This window comes from Phocoena phocoena, chromosome 5 (assembly GCF_963924675.1).
Source record: "Phocoena phocoena chromosome 5, mPhoPho1.1, whole genome shotgun sequence".
Lineage (NCBI taxonomy): Eukaryota > Metazoa > Chordata > Mammalia > Artiodactyla > Phocoenidae > Phocoena > Phocoena phocoena.
The window spans coordinates 97,010,405-97,032,326 of NC_089223.1; the positions used below are offsets into that span (position 1 = coordinate 97,010,405).

Genomic DNA, 21,922 nt, shown 5'->3' on the forward strand with positions numbered 1-21,922 from the left:
GCAGGCATTACGACAGAAGGTAAACTCTTGTAAATCGTACTTTCCTTAAGATGAACTAAATTCTGAGTAGCTGGGGGTAAAGGTATCAGGTATGTCACAACAGTACAACAGTGATATCTCTTAAAGTCAGAATACATATAATAAAATGTATATGGCTTCTATATAAATATAATTTATTCCAAAGATAATGATTTTTTTCTCTTTATCAAAGGCCAGTGATCTACAGGAAAAAGAAAAAAAAAATCAATGAAGTAAAGGGAAAAGAATATGTAAATTCTACTTACTCCTTTTTAAAACAAAAGGAAACATTTTATTGAAAAACTGAAAGCATGTATAACAATTCATCCTTAATTATCTTTTTTTGAAGACATTCTAATGAAATGATTTTTGTCGTATACTTTTTTTGGCACTTGTGAAAATTTTGACTCAGGAACCACAAGTGGCTGAGGAAAAGCAAAACTGGTTCTGAGAAATGCATGCCTCTCTCTGTCAGAGTGAATAAGCTAGGGCAGTTTAAGAGGAGCCATGTAACTACTTTGGCATGGATATTATTGGTATCAGTTTTATTTTTCACTCTGATGTATTTTAATAAATTCCACTAAAATTTTAAAAATTCTTCATAGATCTCCTTGATCTTGTTCTCCTATACGAGAGTTTCTCAAAGTGTACTCGTTACATAGTCTGCAATGCACAATCTCTAGGAGCAGGGCCCTGAAACCTGCCCATTAAACATGTTCTCCAAGTTTGAGAACCTCTGTCCAGCTTAGAAGTTCTTAAGTTTAAAATGTAAGTTCTCACACCAGACTTTTAGAAATTTATACAAGTTATTTTGTGGCTCTGTATTTCAATTTTATACTAAGGCAGGCGAAGGGAATCAGAGGGAAAAGAGAACTGTCTTCTTCGAAGAAATGCAGCAAGAATTTACTTGGTACTACCAGGACCACTTAGCACCTTATAGAAGTCATTCCTTATTTTCTCAGGGGTTATTTTCCTTAAAATAAGCAGAGAGTTTTACTTCAGGAGTCTTAGAATAGGAGTTTAGCAGTCAAGTAATAAAAATGATGCTAGATATATAAAAACACATAATAAATAAAAACATTTTAAAGGCATCCACTTCTAAAATATGTTGGTATTGTAAAATCACGCTCTAAATCCTTTTTCCTGAATTCCCCTGAATTGTTCAGGGAACATTAGCAAAGGCATTGTGACTTGCTGAGACAGATCCTCCTAAGATTGTTATATAAGCTACATTTCTTACTACTGTTCTCAAATGATCTTTTATGCGCTTAAATTAATTTTTTTTGTTCTCCCTTATGCTTTGGAGGAGGGGGTAAGCAATTCTTGGTAAAAATGCTTACACAGTAAGACCTTTTTTGTAAATTGCTGAGGGCAGAGAGGGAAGAGAGATTAACAATAATCGCTGTCTTGTTCTTTTGTTTAAAGGGGAATGCACTGACCCACACATACATAAAAAGATCACAGATTATTTAAAATAGGTATGCAAACACAAAACTGCAGAATCACAGAACTGCACTTGGCAAAGCATGATTTACTTTAACCATTAAAAGAGTCATATTTGTCCTTTCTTTGAAAAGGAAAATATTTGTCAAAAATCAAGACAGTCATCAGAAAATAGGAGGTTCATGGTGAGAAACCACTGCAGAATAAATAAAACAGATCAGTCAGTGCCACTCGTACTAAGGAAAGTATAAAACAGTGTGTTACTGTTCACAGTACAGAGGAAAAGGCAGCAGCCCCCCCTCCCCCCCCACCCTTGGACTGGCTGAGCGGTGTTATACCCAACCAGCATCAGGAAGCCCTGAACACTATGCCAGGACCAGTCTGCTTTCAGTTCCTCAGTTGTGATGAGCTCTTAAATACAACCTGGTCCCTTTGTCTAGGTGATACTTTCCCCCCCAATATTTTTTCAGCTTTGTGCTGCTCAGGTTTCAGGTCTCAGCTTTCTTTACTCCATAGCTACGTTAGGTACCTCCGCTTATTACCTCCTTGAACACTTTATAACCTCTCTCTATACTATTTCTAACACTTGTAGCTATATCTATACATAATCTGCATGTATTGCATGTATACATGTTATATTAGTATATTCTATGTATCTATGTATATTACACATATAAGGTCTCTCTTTCCCCCTTAGGCTGTACATTCCACAAGAACAGAGACCATGTTTGTTTCACATAATGCACAGCAGGGTCTTGGACACTGCATGGTACAAAAGTAGAATAAAAGGAACAAAAGTGGAATAAAATACATTCAGAGCCCCATCTTTGGTTGCCATCACTTCACATCTTTAGAGCCTCGATAAGACCCTTCCACCTGCTATGCTAGACTATAAAGACCTTAACATTAAACAATGACCTACTGACTTGTAAAAACCATCAGGCTTGCATTCTGGGCTTAAGTGGGGGTGGGAGGGTCCTTCTGTTAGTATAATTAGTCAGTTATCAGTCATGTCAGTAACCTGCCATATACTTTCTTTGGATTCCGGAGAGCTCTTTGATTGCTTTTCTATCAACATTAACTCTTACCTGAAGTACTTTCTCTTTTCCTTTAGAGAAGTAGAACCAAATGCAAATTTGGTTTTTGCCTTTCATCTCTGTGGAAGGCAGCCTCCATGATGGCCTCCGCTGATCCTTGCCTCCTAGTAGCCACAGCTCTTGAGTAGCAGACTCCTCCCCAACTGAGCAGGGCTGACCTATGTAGCTAGTAGGATGTCATGGAAATGATGGTGTGAGACTTCCGAAGCTAAATCATAGAAGACACTGGGGCATTCACCTTGAGCTTTATCATTTGCTCTGGGGGGAATCCAGCACCATGCTCTGAGGACACTCCAGCAGTACTGTGGAGAGGTCCACGTGATGAACTGAGTTCTCCTACCAACAGCCTGCACTAACTTGTCAGCCACGTAAGTAAGCCATCTTGAAAAAGGGTTCTACAGCCTTAGTCAAGCCTTCAGATAACTGCAGCCTCACTGATATCCTGACTGCTACCTCCTGAGATTCTCACCAGAACCAATCAGCCAAAGTGCTTCTGAATTCTAACCCACAGAAACTGCATGTGACAATAAATGTTTATTGCTGCTTTAAGCTACTAAATTTGGGGGTAATTTGTTATGCAGCAATAGAGAACTAATATGATCTTTCGTTACTCAAGTTCATACAGAAAATTTTCTAGAAACTTTCACCATTAACACAAGGGGAAATAAGAAATTCATTTTTATTTTTTCAAGTTTACCCCACAACTCCCTTCTCCTTGTTCATTAGATCCCATAAGGAAGACAAAGCAAATAGTTGGTGTTTTTGAAAATATTTTAGAAGGATAAAATATGATTCATTCTGTTTTTTAGAAAAAAGAAAAGAATTTCCTTATATTAAATAGAGAATAGAATTTTCTGAAAGGGATGAAAAGATAAGAGAGATGGGACAGAGGCTGAAGTGATGACCTAACGATCAGGAATGGAAGGGAGGAGAAGCAAATTCAGGGATTGGTTTCACCTATTTGTCATAACCTTGCTTTCGCAGATTTTACTGAGGCCCAGCACAAAGAAGATGTGTAATGATCAGAGTGTGGGGAGGAAGATACACAGTATGATATCCCAGAAGGCAAGGAAATTTGTACTAGTAATAAAAGAAAAAAACAAGTGGAAGCACTTGGTATCAAGATAATTTTTAAAAGGTATATGATGGCAATTTGGCAGAAGTACCAGTCTTATTTCTTAATTCTATGTGGAGAAGCATTCTCAAAATGTTTTTTTCTTTTATTTTTTTTCCTCTGTTCCCTGTCATAATAAGTGTAGAACATAAAATACTCCAATTAGAAACAGAGATTTGTCACCATGATTCCTAAAGGTGGTGATAAGCATGTTTTTCCCCTTCCCACATCCAAAGATAATTTTTCTAACAAAATAATGCTGAATTAACTTGAGCTTTTTAATTACTAAATTCCTCTTAGCCTTATGCTGCTTCCATTTTCTTTTTCAAAGTCTTCTTTCTAGGTTTTCCTCCACTTTTATTATAAAACAGGCTAGAAAAAAAAGAAAAACTGAGATAATTAATAGTGAGATAATTAATGTTTTCTCTTAACATGTTCAAAGGGCTTTTTTAAGGAAGACTGGGAGAAACAACAATGAAAAAGTTTTAATTATGCACTGGTAACAGTTAATACTGACTTTATCTTGTATTAGAATTTCTAAGGGTTTTCTATCTACAGAAGGCAAGGAAATAAACAGAGGGAAATTCTTCATAATCACAAGCTGCTTGCCGGTTTCTATTCTTAAACAGTGGATCCGAGACAAATGCCACTGGAACTGTCGGGATAACAGTGAAAAAAAACAAGCCCTCAACTACAGATACTCAAAAAATTAGGCTGAATTTTAGTTAGAAGCAACCGCTCGCAAGAAAACGAAAACCAAAAAGCAAAATATAACTATCACTATTAGTTTGTGAACAGAATTAACATTATCACACATCACTGACAATCACCAATGATCCCCTGAGCTTCTCTAACAATAAAGGAAATAGACAAGAAACTCCTTCACAAGCAAAATCCAGAATCAGAACAAAAATGTTTAGATATCTGATCAATATTGCCAACTCAGCCACAGCCATCATCTTGCTGCCAACTCTGAAGTTCTAGAGTTTTTAGGCTAACTCTTGTAAGGTAATTCTTGGCTTTACAGAATTAAAAACGGAAAGATTACAAAGTAACCCGTGGTTTTGACTCAATGAGAGATGTTGAGCCAGAACCAACCAGTTAAGCTGCTCCTGAATTCCCGACGCCCAGAAACTGTGTGAGGTAATAAACGTTTATTGTTTTAAGCTGCTAAGTTTGGGGATTGTTTATTAGGCAGCAACAGACAACTAATATCTCTCATCACAAGTCTACACCGTTTGCTAGATTTTCACCATTAATGTAAAAGGCAAGGAGGTATTTTTTATGAAGAAATATAAAATAATTACTAACATGTAATGTGCAGACAAATGAAAACAAGTATGTTAACGGAATTTCTTCAGATACAGTTAACTGTAACTGTGATGAGACTGATAGTGTAAGATTAGTGGGGCTGATTTTTTTTCCTAATCTGCTCCAACTTTTACGAATAGCTTCTCTACCTTGAAACAATTTCAAATCCCTATGATATGACAGGTAGAAGAAAAATGACAAGGGAAGCTAATCTAGGACAATTTTAGGATGGAATTACTGCAAACTGCAAATGCAAGTATTCCAAGAAAGTTATTATTATTTTTTAATACTTCTGTATTTGAAAGAATTCTAGAATAGTGACTATAACACCTTTAGATCCATTCTTCATCCTTTGGTGAACAGACGAGCATCTTTAAACAGTGGCTTTTTCTTAAACAACAAGTCAAGAGACGTAGGTTTACATTTCTCACTGTATAAATTGACATAAAGCTAAATAAGGAAAAAGTATGACCTTTCATAAAAACAAGGGTTCTTATTAACAAACAGAATTTTATAGATAAGACAGGTGTTACTTAGTGCTCATTTTCATGTGAAAAATGATAAGCAGACAAAATGGTGGATAATATAAGAAAATAAAAATCACTTACCCTTAAGAGGATCATGCTCTGCTCTCATAATATCAATAAGGGAATTTTCCAGAGAGTGCATATTCAAACTGTCATACATTCTACTTCGATCCTAGAAGAGAAGAAAAAAAGAATATAATCTATGCAATTTTTTCAGAAAGTGATGATTAAATACTATCTAAATCTTCTTACATAAAAGAGGACATCTGACTAATATAATATTACTGGTCAGTTTGCATCCCAAGACAATACCAATAACTAAGGATCTCATAAGCTACAATATCTCTTGTACTGGAGGACAATATATTTCATACATTTACCTCCAAAATCACATATCAAAAGCAATCTTATTTCATTGGCAGTATTAATGCAATATAGTAAAATAATTTCTCTTGTTATCATTCTCAACTTATAAACATTTCTGAAATGTTATACGCACAGAAAGCATTTTTAGTTGTTATTTAACTTTTAAACTTTTCACATATATCTAGGAATTCAGACACTGGCACTTGAAAAATAAACATTTGAGGTGAAAGGGCTTAATTCCATAGTGCACCATACTTTAAACATCTATCAAACATCATATGTTATTTGATTTAATAGTCAGAATTTCATAATAATGAATGTATAAACATCTTAAACAGTAAAAATAAAAAACATGAAATACCAATATTGGAACCAAGACTAACATCTAGAATACTTATATTTAAATCTTGCTCTCTGAAATCCTCACATATTGGCCTCTGCATTTCTAAATCCTCCCTCCCCTCTACCCACCCCTGCAAAAAAGGAAGGTGGGGAGAAAAGGGTGAAAGAATTCTCATTGCAGCAAGTTTCCTATATCATCAAGTCTCAGAACAAAGTCCTGTGTGTAGTTGGAAGTTTTCTTTGCTGAATGTTATATCCCTCAACTTGCTTACTACAAGGAATTTGATTCTTTAATGCTCATGAATATATACTGTATTCTGCTCAATATATATAATCAAAATACTTGAACAAATACATATATAGGGAACCATTACAGCAAGCCCTGGCCTGTGCTCCTCAAATCACCAAGCAGTCTATTCCCAAAATATGTCAGTGCCAGCCCCCACTCATTTAGGTATGTGCGTGTATGTGTGCTTGTGCAGTGTATGTAAATGAAGGAGAGGCAGGGCAGGTCATTTTTAACTCTCAAAAAATGATTAACATAGAAAAAGGAAAGGGAAGAACTGGAAAAGTGGAAAAAACGTTTCCACAGAAATCAGAATGAGGCACTTCTTAACCTGTGTCTCTGAGCTTCAAGAAGGACCATGAAATCTGTGAGAGTATATATAATGTTCTGTACATGCATGTACACATATTTTTTTTCTGAAAAGGTTTATGGCTTTCATTAGTTTTCCAAAGGAGTCCACAATCCGGAGAAGATCCAGAACCAATCTTTTAGAAAGCTGAGGAAAAACATAAGAAGATTTCCTGAGAATATGTTGATTTTTTATTCTACTTTGATGTTTAAATCAGGGTTGGGAGCTTTTTAAAGCTAGGGGGACAGAATCACTACTGTAGACTAAACAAGTTGCTGTCAAAGAATTTGAAAGTGTGAAAAGTAACAGTGAATGGAAAGAGCGCTAGACTTGGAGGATCTTACTGGAGTTTTATCGCTAATTACCTACATTAGTACCCCTTACTTATTTTTATTTAAAGACTCCTGAGATATAACACACCCATCAGTAATAGGTGTTCACTAGAACAATGATCTTGATTGGTGAGGGAGGCACAGAGAATCACTGAGCTATAACAGTGGTTCTCAAACTTGAATATGCTTCAGAAACATCTGGAAGGCTTGTTAAACACACAGGTTGCTGGGACTCATCGACAGTCTGATTCAGTAAGTTTGGAGTAGCCCCTGAGCATTTGTATTTCCAGTAAGTAACCAGGTGATACCGAGACTACTGGTCCAAAGACCATACTTTAAGAAGCACTGAGCTTCTTCTTAACCTGAAGCTACTAAACCTTTTTAGGCTGTGTTCCATCTTCTAGAAAATAAAATAATCATGTCGAACTAGCCAATGCCTAAAGTCCACTTTAAGAATAACAGAAATAATAGAAAAGCAAAGACTCGAAGTAGTATATAATAAATAAAACCGGAATAGAGAAGAGCAAAAATGAGCAAATATGTCCACCTTTGTGTTTCTACTGTACTTGTTCATAGCTAATTTTTTGGTTTTCCTGCCTCTGCCACTACACTTCTAAGCTAATTAGGGGTAGGGACCTTCTAATTATGGAATATAGCTAGCTCTCAAATGTTTGTTGAATGAATAGTACTTTATCTTTACCATAAAAACTTTCCAAAATGTTTAAGTTTAGCTCAGTGAGGGCAAAGACTGCACTTTTAAATGGTAATTATAAAGGACTATAAAGTCTTCTCAGAATCCTCCGCAGAATAGGTACTCAAATGTTAAGTAACTAAACTGAGACAAGTATCAGATATTAATGTAACCTTGCTATCAACTTCAATCTCTAACCACACAATGAAAGATTAAGTACTACTATATTCAAAGCTCCAAAATGTCCTTAAAATAGAATTTAGGGGCTTCCCTGGTAGTGCCGTGGTTAAGAATCCGCCTGCCAATGCAGGGGACACGGGTTTGAGCCCAGGTCCGGGAAGATCCCACATGCCGTGGAGCAACTAAGCCCGTGCGCCACAACTACTGAGCCCACACTCTAGAGCCCGCGAGCCGCAACTACTGAGCCTGTGCACCACAATTACTGAAGCCCATGCGCCTAGAGCCGGTGCTCCACAACAAGAGAAGCCACGGCAATGAGAAGCCCGCGCACCACAATGAAGAGTAGCCCCTGCTCACTGCAACTAGAGAAAGCCTGCATGCAGCAACGAAGACCCAATGCAGCCAAAAAAATAAAATAAAAAATATTTTAAAAAATAGAATTTAAAAAGTAAACTGTCATGACAAAAATTGTTCATGTAATTGAGCAAAAAAATCTCAAAAGGTATGCTGTATCATATAGGTTCTAAGATGGAGTATATTCTAGATACTTTATATTCTATTTAACTTAAATTCTTGCAAAGAAAATGTGTTATGGTTCAGAGCTATCTTCTCAGGCTGATGTTTTCTGAACAGAATCAGATCATGCCCCATCTTTAGTCAACATATGAACTCAATTAATGGTGACTATTAATACCACCCAAATGATATTTCCCACACAACTTCTATTTATTTATTTTTTTGGCCAGCCACTACTTCCATTCCAAAGAGTATGCTCTTGCATTAGAGCACAGCAAAATTAATGTAGAATCCTACACAACTGTCAATGCCATGGACAATATTTAAGGTATGAGGAGAAAATATTTAAGCAAGCTATTCAATAACTATCAGTGACCACTATATGTCAACTCTGATAACTCTTATTCAAAAACAAGCTGCATGTATTTATATCTTTAGCCTTAATGCGTACATCCAACTGAAATAGTGAGATGCCCACTTATAAGGTCCCTTATTTTCCTTTGCATATCAAGTCTTTCATCATGAAACAAACTCCTACTTCAGCAAAGAAAACAGCAAAGCTATTTTAAAACTGTTAACTAAGTTATACTTTATTAAGCATCAGCTGCATCCCACATGATTTTTAAATCACTAAACACAAAATAGCCTTGAGCAGGCAAAGAGCTCATGACATCTCAAAAGTCACTTTCTGGATAATGAAACCTAGAGGTTCATGTTAAAAACATACAGATAATTCCATTAAGTAAAGTGTGGGGATTAAAAACAAAAACAAATCTGATAAGACAAACACTCAGGCATTCTTCTGAAATAGGGATATTAGAAAAAATTGTGTTCACATAAACTGCCATTGGTTCAAAAACTAAATGGAAATCCTGAAACCATTTTAAAGTAACCATAAATGCACCAACACTGATTACCATTAAAAAAATATGGAAAATCATGGCAATGTAACTTACATTTATTACTATATGGCTATTTGAAAACAGCCAAGATATTTCATAAAAGTAAGAATCTCTATCAGGAAAAGTTTACCCAAATCTACTTTAAGTATGAAAGCTATGTGGCAAAGAATCAACTAACTGGGCTTTCAGAAACTGAGATTACAGTATCCCACAACAAAAATGAACAGGCAAAAATTAAAACACAATGGTGGAAAAACTGTAATTTCTTATATTCTAATATTTTATTATTTTCTTCAACCCAGAAATTTGCAAAGACTTATGGAAGCAACAATGAAGTCCTAGCAAGACTGAAAAACATAGAAAGAACAAAGTCATCCTAATTTTAAAAAGGATGACCTGAGAAAGATTATAAATGCTGAAAATAACTAATGTGTTCAACAATGATATTAAAATACAACAAAAGGAATTTGAACTTAATTAAAAGGGAACTTTTTAATGGGATGCTGTATTTTTGCTTTGACATATCCAAAACCCTGTTTTATTTCAAAAGAAGTGATTAAGTAGAAGCTTTTCCTTTTGACAGTGATGTATCCTTCCTAAGAAAAACGAGGTGGATTATAGAAAAAACCTGCATCATCATATTTAAAGTTATACCAATGCTTGGTCATATATTCTTCTGTCTAGGTAGATCAACTTTTGTTGTATTTTTGTATTTAGTCATCCAATTTTTCCTTTAAAATAAAAAAAGCAAATTTGTACTAATATTGTTCTCAATTTTAACACTGATTATACATTTCTCATTACATTCTGCTATTGCACTATATCGAATTAGCAGATGATGTGTTGCTCTGCCTCACTATACAACGTGGCTCTCAATCTCATACTCTCTACTTGTTCCACACAGATATTTCTTACTCATCCAGCTGGACTTTCATCTTCTCTAAGGCAAAGAACACTATTTCCCCCATATATCCTAAGGGTAATTAAAGTACTACCACATATACAATGAATATACATTTCTCGACCCTCCTTCGTTATTCTGATCCTCAACAAAGTACTATAACAGTGATTTTCAAAAAAAATTAAAAAAAAATTTTTGAAGCCACAAATGGCCAAAGCTAATCTAGTATCCACAATGGTTAAATAAAATGGAAAGGTAAGTAGAAAATATTTGGGGTAAGAATGTATCAAGTACAATTAAAGAACTGAACAAGGATAGGAAACATAAAAAGGATCCATTACTTAAGCAGGTATAACAGGTCCCATTCTGTCTCATTTTCAGTAGGTGTGACAGTTTGACAACAACTAATGTCCCTATAACTCATCTAGTTTAAGAATCACAACTTAAGGAATGTTTTATTAAATGAAAAATTGGACTTGGTCTTGTTTTTTTTTGTATAAGGTGAATAAAGTTTCCAAATAATGTATTTTTCTGAGAGGTCCCCACATTATCATTTATCATGTTACCATAACAGCGTGGATATTAAAGATTAGCAGAAAATATCTTCAATTAATTCAAGATAGTTTATGTGACATGATCAGAAACTGCAAGCAGAACTTCTGTAACACCAAAAGTCTAGAGCTAAATATATAGATAATCCCCCAGCTAGAGAGCGGGCCAACACTCATAGGCTTCACAGGCTATATTACAATTTTGAAGGCATCATGTTGCTTTGTTTACAGAAAACTGATATTCCATATGTAAACTTCTAAGTAATAACCTCAACTACTAGTATATTTACTCTTGATTTAAAATATTCAAGTATTAATGAATAAATATGCTGTAGCCTTATTATCTACCTGAAAGATTCAATTTTAAGGTAATTTAGAATTTATACTTTTGAGTATGACTTCTTGCAAGGGTAACTAGCTAATAGCATTTTAAAGAAAAGTAATTCTTAGCTAGCCTTAAAGAAATTAATAAGACTATCTAACATTCATTTTAAAGTCAGAAGTGTGAATAACAATTTACATTTGTTTTTAAGAAGTTTTAAATTTAAAGCTTTTCCATAAAAAAAATAGGCCATTTTAAATAAGGAAATGCCAATCTGAAAAATTTTACATACAACTGAAATAAAAGCTACAAAACTACAAAATCTTTCCCATTTACTAAATTCAATTACATGTCCAGCTCTTGGTATATTTAATTAAGGCCAGGTACAAGAATTAAGACTTTAGTTCTAGAATTTAGTACATTTTAGGCTTAAATCAATTTGAGACCAAAATAAACAAAAAAGTTAAATGTTTTTAAACAATGTATTTGTTAACTAAAATTTATTGGTATTAAAATGTTACATATGACGAAAAAATATCAGGACTGAAAATAATCTACCCAGATATTTAAGCATCTAAGTATTTTCTATAATTTTAACTTTGTCAAATAGTGAGGAACTACCCAACTGTTTTAGATACCAAATGCAGTTTGTAGCTTTTGCTGTATTTCTAAGAACCTCAACTTCAAATACCTCAACCTTTTATGGAAAGATAGAAACACAGAACAAATTTTGTATAATAAGTACCCTTAGGGTACTCAAAGGAGACAACAACATTGCTTTTAAGACCAGGTGGGAGGTCATACAGGATACCTCCACTGCTTGGGACCAATGCTGGCTGCTTCCTCCCCAATAAACCAAGACCCTTGTATTCTAAAAATAAAGGAGGGGGGAGCAGGAAGCAGGGAGCAAAAGAAATGGCCACAACAGATGAAAGAAATCATAAGAGCTGGCTAAAAAGGCCTTACATGATCTAGTTCAAGGTCTTCCTTTTATAGATAAGGAAACTATGACCCCAAGAGATGAAAGCCCATAGACTGTGTCATCCAGTGTCACAGATTGTGAAAGGAAGAATAAGAAGATTCAGGTTTCAGACCTCCTTTCCTTCTAGTTCAGTTCACTTTCCACTATCTTTTTCTTCACCATTCTCTTCAACTTCATCATCACATCTCTGGATCAAGAGTCCACAGGGAATGCCAATATCTTAGCAGTTTACCAAAAAAAATTAACCTTTATCATCAAAATCCTTATTCCTAAAATGAATTTACTTAAAATCCTAGGTTATAAAATAGGTAAGAGCAGAGAGTCTTTGAAGTCTAAGTGGGAGGGCTCACCCTCATCCTGTGGCCCTCATCCTGTGGCAGCCCCAGGGGCACCTCTGCAGAGCCCAGTTTGAAAATTTCCCTTTCATTTTCACCTCTATCTACTCTAGCATTATTCTACCAACTGAAGCTATCTTAATAACCTAATTTCTCAACATCTGTCCCCCACCCCCATGGATCCTCATGGGAGCTAATCTTCTTTCTCCATAGATATATATCCCTTGCACATATCCTCTTGCTTCTTCCTGCACAACCTTTTCAAATAATTATGTCCTTTCCTGTCTAAAAACATGTCCCTTGCCACCTTCAAAATTATTATAATTTTCCTCTTCTAACATACCATCTCCTAGGCATTTATGTATTTAATTTGAACACCATAAAAGTGCTACCATAAAAATATCACTAATATGGCCTGAGCCAGAGTAGAGAAGAGAAGAGAAATATATGGATAACATGACAACATTAACAAGACAATAAATTACAAACTACATGAGACAATTACTTATTTCTAAGTGGAGACCCTGGCAGGATTACTTTGGTAAGTAGGTAGGACTTGTTTAAAACTAGTGCTAATGGTTGATTATTGAAGTTACTGCCAACCTGCCAGGTTAGAATGATATTTACAAATGCAATATTAATCTATTTATACAGTCCTTACTTGTAAAATGATTTCATGTTGATAAAGTAACTAAGGATAACAGAGCTCCTTTCAGTGGACTCCCACAATGTCTATGCTCATTCAAACTTGGGCTCTGTATGAAAGAATCCTCTTTTGTGAGGACTGAGTGTTCTATTTGTCCTGAAATAATTCTCATCAGCTGGTACCCAGTATGCATTCAAATTTCATCTGCAGAAGAGAGATAGCATTTTGTAACCACAAAGGACTTGAAGGTAATTTGATTAAGACTGACTCTCAGCTTTTCGACTCAGAGCTTTTCCATGGGAAATTGATTATTTGGAAGAAGACAGTATATAATAGCAGTAACAAAATTTAGAATAGAGAAATACTATAAAGTTTTTTATAAAGGTAAAAACCTGAACTAAGGGCTTTCTTAGAAATACATCTCAAGACAAATACAGCAGATTTCATGAAAAAAGTTTACCAAAAAATTTTATAAATCATTTATGAAATGTAAGATTAGATGTTAAGTAAACATATGATTTTATACCTAATTGCAAATGATTCTGAAAAGAGATAAAATGTGTTCAGTTTGACTGATGTTTAAAGTCAGGTGCTCTTGGGTATAGGATTCCTTTCTCCAAAAACAAATTTATTATGTTTAGGACATACAAAATGATTATGAATTACTTTTAAATTTAAAAATGAAGCATTTTACATTAAATAGTTTAAGTGACCCTTTAAAAATAAATTGCTTTAATGCTCTCTGACATATGCTTAAATAGGTATAATTGGAAAATAAATAATAAATCCTACTCATAATACAAATACTAAACTCCTAGCCAAAATCCTGAAAAATATACACTGTCCAGCCTACCTGGTCTATTCTGGATGTTCCGGCTGCAGTGCACCAACTATCTTGGAGTGAATCTGAGCCCCAAGCTGGCAACTGCAAACTAGATCTCACCTTCAATAGCATAGAAGTTTTCATCAGAAATAAGCAGTTCTCTTCCCCATACCCACCCAAAAAAAAAAAAAAAGAATGAAAAGAAAAAAACAATCAAAGCTTTTTCTATCTTGTATCCTTGTTCCATCCTCTAACAGTTTTAAGGGAAAAATATCTCATTTTAAATAGTCATAAGGGGACTTTATTAACCTATAGTATCAGCAAAATATTAAAAGCCCTGAAAAAAATGTCTAATCATTATAAGTATTAGGCCACATTTAGAAAAAAAAAAGTCACTGAACCAGTGAACAAATTTTAATTCTATGTCAAAAGTCCTAATGTTATTTTTTCATGATCGTAGCTGTACTAACTACATTTGAATATACATACAGCTGACCATAGTTATATTTATGCACAATTATGAAACATTTTAGTTCAGCTATACTGGAGGAGAAACTCATTTTGGTGGCCTGTTAAAGATTAATGAATTAAGGCATTCTTAAGGAGCTGCCAAGTAAGAGCTTCAATATGAATTTAAGAAATACAGCAGGGTTTTCTACACTTTATGAAGCTTATTTTCTAGTATGTGTTTAAAGATTTTTTTAGTCTCAATTTTTTGTATAGGTATTTTATCCTTTGATAATCAAATTATATGCTTAAAAATTAGAGCTTTCTCTTTTTTAATCTGTTAATTTTACCATACTATTACTACTGCCACCCCCAATTTCCTATTTTGAAAGATTAACATTAGAAATAAGGCCATTTACATACCATTCTTACCTGTAAGGGTAAGAGCGTATTACTATTGTTGTCTGTTCTGAACACATTATCTTCAATCCAAGATTTTGGAGTCAGTGATGGAGTGGAGCGAGTAAATTTCGGCGGTGCTATGACATTACCAGAAAACGGTTTCTTCAATGGAGATATCTGATTCATAGTTCCTGGAATTCCCATGTTTCCAGTTCTACGATGATCTCTGCCATGCATTGCTCCCCACGACATACTTCCAGTGCCCCAGCCACTGCTTTGATGGTTGCTCCAAGGAGATTGTTTCAGAAGAGGCTGGGGAAAATACATCTATTTAAATTATAAGCATTTAAAGAGTTTATAATTCAAATTCAAATTTAGGCCTGAGCTAAGAATTTATATGATCTTAAAAAAATGAAATATATGAAGGCAACAGAATATATCATAACTAGTTTATAAAAAGTAATAAGCTTGACATCTTGCTTATGAAAACATATTCATTTAATGCTGAGTTTTCATACTCTTGTCTACCATAAATTATAATGAATCAAGCAGATATTTCATGACACTCATTAAAATAGAACCATGAAGTTACTTTTTTTTCCCCTTTAGAGAGAACTGTATAAATGACAGATATGAAGAAAAAAATACTTTAAAATTGAAATTAAATTTGAAGATCCTTACAGATATAACCTACACTATGATCTTAAAGCAACCATGTTCCGCTAAGCACAGAACTAAAATTATGATCGTTATCAATTAAAATATACCAATCATATGAGTGAAATATCTAGACTTTAGGTTTCTAAAACAAACTGTACCACTGCAAAAGTGGATAATAACATTTGGTGTTATTCTACTGCAGAGATTAAAAATGCCTTTTGAGATAGGGAAAATATAGCAAATATGTCTTTTTTTTTGCACTGCTTATTCAACTTTTAAGATATTTTATTCCGGTTTTAATGTAGTTTCTTTTAAATTTTCATAGTTTTTACTTCACTTAATTATCTATGAACTGTTAAATAATTATCTAATATTACCCATAGGTGGATACACTAAGATAAACAACTATATACTTTGATCATTCTAGTAAAGATCTTAGTAATACAAGTCTCCATGAACTTTATTCATTTCCAAAAGTAAAGTAATATTCCAAACTCTAACCAATAGCAAGAAAAGTTAAGTCATCAAAGAATGAAAAATTCACCAAGAGGCTACAACTGTAGATTTTGAAAAGTATTAATTGCTAGCAATTTTATAGTCAATAAGCTTATAATTTAATAATTTTGTGCCAACATTTAGCCAAAGGGAGTATGGGTTGTGCACTTAACTATAAGTCAATAAGTTATTTTAAGTCAAGCACTCTTAATATTAAACCTTATTTTTTTTCTGCAAACCTGGTCTGTAGTGTCTATTATTTATTAAAAAGGTTTTTTTAATGCTAATATAATCATTAATATATACTACCCTTTCCCCCTCTATGTAGTTCAAAAGGATAGCTAAGGGACCACGGACATATTCCATTCTTCAGGACCTTACTTTCATCACTGATGCAGTATTCAAAGTTCTCTTCCAGTGACCTAAAATTCCATAACAGCTGTGACCTCTTACACTCCATTGCAAGACCCATCTTTTGACAAAGAGCAGATTATAGTTAAATATGGATCTTGGTATATGGTCTTCTAATGATATACCAAGGCCTTAAGAATACAAAAATACCTACAGATAATTTTCTGTGGCAAGTTTCCAGTTAAAAAATGAAGACCCTGACACCCAAAAGACAGTTGCTCAAGATTATGTAAATCATGGAAAAGGGGAATACTATTTCAAAATTACTATTTTCAACCCTTATAGGCCACATTCTCCTTCCTCAGGAAGAAACCAGTGATTCAACAAAAACTGTTGTTATTCTGGTTAATTTAAATAAACTGTTAACTGTTATTTTGGTTAAATTAGATAGTATTCACCTTTTTAAAAGGGTAACCCTGAAAAACTTTAACTGGGCAATGGAAAAAGTTATATGAGTACGTAAGTAGTGGTTAAGGTCCAATCTTGCTTCCCTCTCAACCTTTAATCACGAAATTGACCTTAGACAGAATGATCACTATAATAAATGCTGACTAGATCAAAAAAGAACAACAAAATACTCCTTCAATGTCAATTAACCAAACCAGCGGCCACTCAAACGTTGTTTTGAGAGGATAACAAAACAGACCTTGAATCTGAAAGGACCCGGATGAATTAAAAAAAACCTGCCTGCTGTGATTTCATAATTATACTACCCACTTAAAATACACACACCCTATCATTCAAGAGAAGGTTAAGGCCACCAAAAAAAAAAAGAGAGAGAGAAAAAAGAAAAAAAGTGGAAGTCTTCTCTTCAAGGTAACACACAAATAGCAGACTCGTTTCGTTTTAAAACCTACAAAATAGTACCCAAACATTAAAAAGCACAGAAAGTAAAACCGTCTTGGAGCATCTCAGTCTTAACCATCTGACAGCTCGGGGGACCGACGCACGTCGGGAGGCAGGTGGGCAGGAGGAGCGCAGCCGGGACGCTCCTCGCCGACCCTGGTCCCGGTAGGTTGTGCGGGCGGCAACTGCCTCTCCCGCTACAGGTCTCGCCGGCCAATTAAGAATGATACAAACTCAAAAGGAAAAAAGCTTTTCCGCCCGTTCGTTCATTGGACGACGGCGAAAGGTCACGGGCTGACCACACGCACAGTCTCCGGTAATCATTCTCCTCCTTCCCGGGTTCGCTTCCCACGGCCGCTCCCCCCCCCTCCCCGAGGCTGCCGCCCGAGCCCGCTGGTCCCGCGTCCCCAACCCCAGGTCCTCCGACCCCCGAACCCCGGCCGTCTCGCCGTGTCTCCGGGGCTCGAGGAAGCCGGACGGCCGCTCACCAGGCCAGGGGGCGCCGGCCGGGCCCCGGGGTCGCCCCGTACGAGGTACGAGAGGGACGTCGCGCCCAGCCGCCCCCCGCCCCGGCGCCATTCCGCCCCTGCCCTAGACCCACCGCCACGCCGGGGCTTTCGAGGGGGCGCCCGGCCGGGGCCACTTCCAGCCGGACCCGACTCTGAAGCGCCACAGCCCACGTTGGCCACAGCCCTCACGCCCCGCCAGGGTCTGGTGTCCCGAATCCCGTCGCCCTTTTCCGCCCTCCGGGTCCTACTCAATCGGGCGAGGGGCCCTCGCAGCTGCCCCTCGGGGCCGCGCCAGGCCGAGACCGGTCTCCGGCCGGCCCCGCCCGCGGTCTCCCCAGCCTCGCGGCGCAGCCGGGCCGTCGCCCGCCGTACCTGGTGGTGGTTGTAGGAGTTCCTCTGCTGCAGGAAGGCGGCAGCGGCCGCCTGGTGCTGCTGCTGGAGCTGCGGGCTGACGGGTGACCTCCGGCTCTGAGGCTGCTGCGGCGCCGCGGGCGGCGGGGGCTGCTGCTGCTGAGGTAAATTCATGGCGGGCGGCGGTGGCGGGGGCACGGCGGCCGCCGAGAAGGGGCCCCCGAAGCCGCCGCCGCCCCCGCCGCCGCCGCCCGCCGGCACGCTGAGCCCAGCACAGCCGTGCGGGGACACGGGTGAGAAGCTCGGGAAGAAGGCCGGGTTCATGGACGACGGCAGCCCGGGGTAGAAGCCGTTCTCCGAATCGGGGCTGGGCGGCGGCATGGCGCTGAGCGAGCCGCCGCCGCCGCCACCCGGGGTGGCGGCCGACGAACCCGGCTGCGGCTGCGGCGGCTGCTGGGGCGGAGGCGGCGGCTGCTGCTGGGGCGGCGGCGGCTGGGGCTGGGGCGGCGGCGACGCGGTCTGCACCGACCAGGGGGTGCCGAAGCCGGGCAGCGGCGGCGGCGGCGACGCGGAGCCGCCTCCCCCTCCGCCGCCGGGGGGCCCCCCGCCCCCGCTGCCGCCGCCGCCGCCGCCGCCCGGGTGCGGAAGGTCCGGGCTCTGCAGGCTGCTGAAGGCGCCCGCGCCGAGAGCCCCGCCAGGCAGGAGGTTACTGGGACTGTTGAGCAGAGGATGGTTGGGGGACTCCATGGAGCCCGGCGCGGGGTTCACCGGCGGCGTCGAGGGGGCCAAGCCCGCATTGGGGGGCTCGGCGGCGCTGCCCTCGCCCACGGCCGGGGTCTTGCGAGGGCTGCCCGCGCCTCCGTGGCGGCGCCGCGGGGCTGCAGGCGGCGAAGGCTGGAGCTGCGGGAGCGGGGGCAGGTCGGCCGGGCGCTGCTGCGGAGCGAAGTCCTGCGGCGGGAGGTGCTGCGGGTGCGGGAGGCTGAACTGCTGCTGTTGCTGCTGTTGCGGCTGGCGCTGGGCGAGCTGCGCCGGCTGGAGGAGCTGGCCGGGCGGCGGCGGCGAGCCGAACCGGCCGGGGCAGTGGAGCGGCGGCGGCGGCTTCGAGTCCGGAGGGTGGGGAAGGCGGGGAGGGCTGAACTCTTTCCTCTTCTGGCTGCTCAGCTGCTGCTGCTGCCGCTTACTGAAGTCCTGCGGGGAGGAGGTGCGGCAGCAGCAGCAGGAGGAGGCGGAGGAGGAGGGGTGGTGCAGACTCGGTTTGAAGTCCTGGGAGGGGAGGAGGTGGGTCACACCCGCGTTCGTGCCGCTGCCGGGGTGGTGGTTGGGGAGTTTCTCCGTGGCCTCCGCCCCCGAGAGTGGCCGCGCCGGCTGCTGTGTCAGCCTCAGCAGCAGTTCATCCTGCATGGTCTGCTGATGCGCCGGGAACGGGGAGGAAGAGGAAGCGGTGGCGACCGAGCTGTCCGCGCCGCCGCAGCCGAAGGGGATAGGGAAGGGGGAGGCGGCCTCCGAGAAGCCGGTGACAGGCAACGGCGGCGGCGAGAGCGGGCCGAAAGGCGTGGTGGAGGGTGACGGGGCGGCGGCCGCCGCGGCTCCAGCGGCGTAGGGACGGTACGCCCCGCCGCTGAACAGGGACCCGGGACTGCTGCTTCGGAGCCGGGCGGTTTGCAGCACCCCAAACCCTAAGTCCCTCATTTATCAGGCCGGCGGCAGCGGGAGGAGACGCACCCCGTCCGCTGCCCCGCCTAAGAAGCCGCCGGATCTGGGGCGGTGCGGCCTTGGTGGAAGGAGGGGGAGTCAGTGAGAGAGGGACACCGTGACTGAGCCAGGGGCACCTACTTCGGCCCCGCCACCCCTCGCGGCAATGACCGCCACCTCCCGAGACCTGCTCGGGCGCAGCCGCCGCCGCCGCCGCCCTGGCCGCTTAAGAACCCCGGAACGTGCGTCAGCGCCACCTCACAATCGCACCGCCCCCCGCGGTGCGCCCCGGCACGCGCGGGCTCGACGCCGCGGCGCCCCCGCTGCCCCGCCCCCCGTCCCGCCCCTTATTAATATGCAGGCTCGGCCGGGGGCGCGCGAGCGCTCTTGGGAGGGCGGGAGAGCGCGGGAGCGAGCGGCGCGTCTCCTCGGGCTTCCCCTGCTCCCGGGGAAAGGAGAGGCCGGTTGAGCCGGTGGGCGGCCGAAGAGGCCTGTGCGCCCGGCGCGCGCGCACGAGGGCGAGCACGCGCGGGGGGCGCGGACGGTTACTGGGCAACCGCCCCTCCGGGCTCGGGGTCCTCGCTGAACCTGCAGCAGGTTGCACGCGGTACTTTCCTCCCGTCCAGTCGCCCTCGGGGCCCTGCCTCCTTGTCACCTCCGCTTAGTCTTCAGTCATAGGAGCCTAGGAGCTTCAGTCATAGGAGGGGCTGCTCTAGGCGGCGCTGGCCCGCCGGGGAAACTGAGGCCAGTTAGTGGCTTTCAGTGTCGGCGGCCGCTCGTGTCCCGCAGCGCGAGGGAGCGGGGACCCGGCCCCTGCTGCCCTCCGGGCTCTGCGCGGGAGGCCTCTGGCCGACCCGCCTGTGCGGGGCTCCGCCATCCTTGCTGACTGCGGAGCGCGTCGCCCACGCCTCTGGCCCCACCATGGCCCAGACTCTCAGCCCTCCTCGTCGCCCTAGAAAGCACCTCCTTTTCGCTCCGGTTTCTGTTTTTAGCCTCTCGTGCCGAGTACTGTTATCCACCCTCCCGCAGCCGCGTGAAAGTATTTTCTGTAGGGTAAACACGAAGGCCCGGCCATATACCATACATTTTCACTTGAGTAATGAGGAACAAAGTCCCTGGAACCCACCGCGGCTCCGTGCGGTTATTTACACACAGACATGCATATAATAGGTTCCGAGGCGAGCTCCCTTGGTAACCCTGGGCCCGCTCCAAGTCCTCCTGTTTCAGAAAGCGTTTCGTGTGTTGCCGTCGGGACTGCAGTGGGTGGGATTCCTCCCCACCACATTCATTCTGGCATCCCCGCCCCTTTCCCCTAGGGAGACTCTAATTTAAACATTTCCGAAGCTTTATGAATTTCCAAGGGAGAAAGATTTCTCACATCAGGGGGGAAAAGGAGGTTCTGACTCAGCAACAGACTTGTTGAGACTTGCAAAATGGAAGGGGAGAGAGAGCTTTCCATGGTAGAGCTCTTGTTGGAAGCAACAGAAGAGGAACTAAACCTGTGTATTTCCTAAAGAAACATTTTACATAGAGAAAAAAATATATATATGAGGGTCTAGGTAAAGGAATAGCAGAGGGATCCATACTAGTAAGATATGGATTTCATGTTCCTGTTTTGCAATTTTAACTTTTTCTTGGCGTTTAGAGAAGTGAAACTATTGAAAGAATCCTGGAATACAGGCTAATAATCTCAAAAGCAATTGAAAATGGGTTCAGATTCTATTTGATTTGGATTTACAACTGAACTAAAATTAAATAGTGTTATAAATGAGCACACTTTTACTGATGTAGGCAAGAGTGTACACTTTTATGAGTCCTCATTCTCTATTAGTTAAATTTCATCCCCTTTTTACTTTGCTTTTGTTACTTCAGTGTTTCAAATTTATATAAATCAGAATAAATACAGAAGAAAGAGAAAAACATTGCAAGGGGAAAATATATTCCCTGTATAATATTTATGTTTAATATCCTGTCTAATAAACTAAGTTTGACATTGCCTTTAAATAAGGAAAAGGTACTTTTTAAAAACAAGTCATAATCGTTTAGAAATCAGTGGGTACATAGAAAATTGGTTT

At 40.8% G+C, this 21,922-nt stretch overlaps 1 protein-coding gene across 6 annotated transcripts in view; it reads right to left on the minus strand.

Annotated features, from left to right (window-relative positions):
- Positions 1 to 20,043, minus strand: part of CPEB2 (cytoplasmic polyadenylation element binding protein 2) — a 64,206-nt gene extending 44,163 nt beyond the window's left edge. For 2 of the 6 annotated variants that reach the window (XM_065877142.1, XM_065877139.1), the window contains exons 1-3: positions 18,177 to 19,844; positions 14,914 to 15,195; positions 5,592 to 5,682 (exon numbers count right to left, since the gene is read on the minus strand). In XM_065877142.1, coding sequence (XP_065733214.1) covers positions 5,592 to 5,682; positions 14,914 to 15,195; positions 18,177 to 19,844 — 2,041 coding nt within the window. Of the gene's footprint in view, positions 1 to 5,591; positions 5,683 to 14,064; positions 14,155 to 14,904; positions 15,196 to 18,176 lie in introns of all 6 variants that reach the window. The other 4 variants (XM_065877141.1, XM_065877138.1, XM_065877137.1 and 1 more) reach the window with 3 other exon arrangements.
- Positions 20,044 to 21,922: the final 1,879 nt, after the last annotated feature.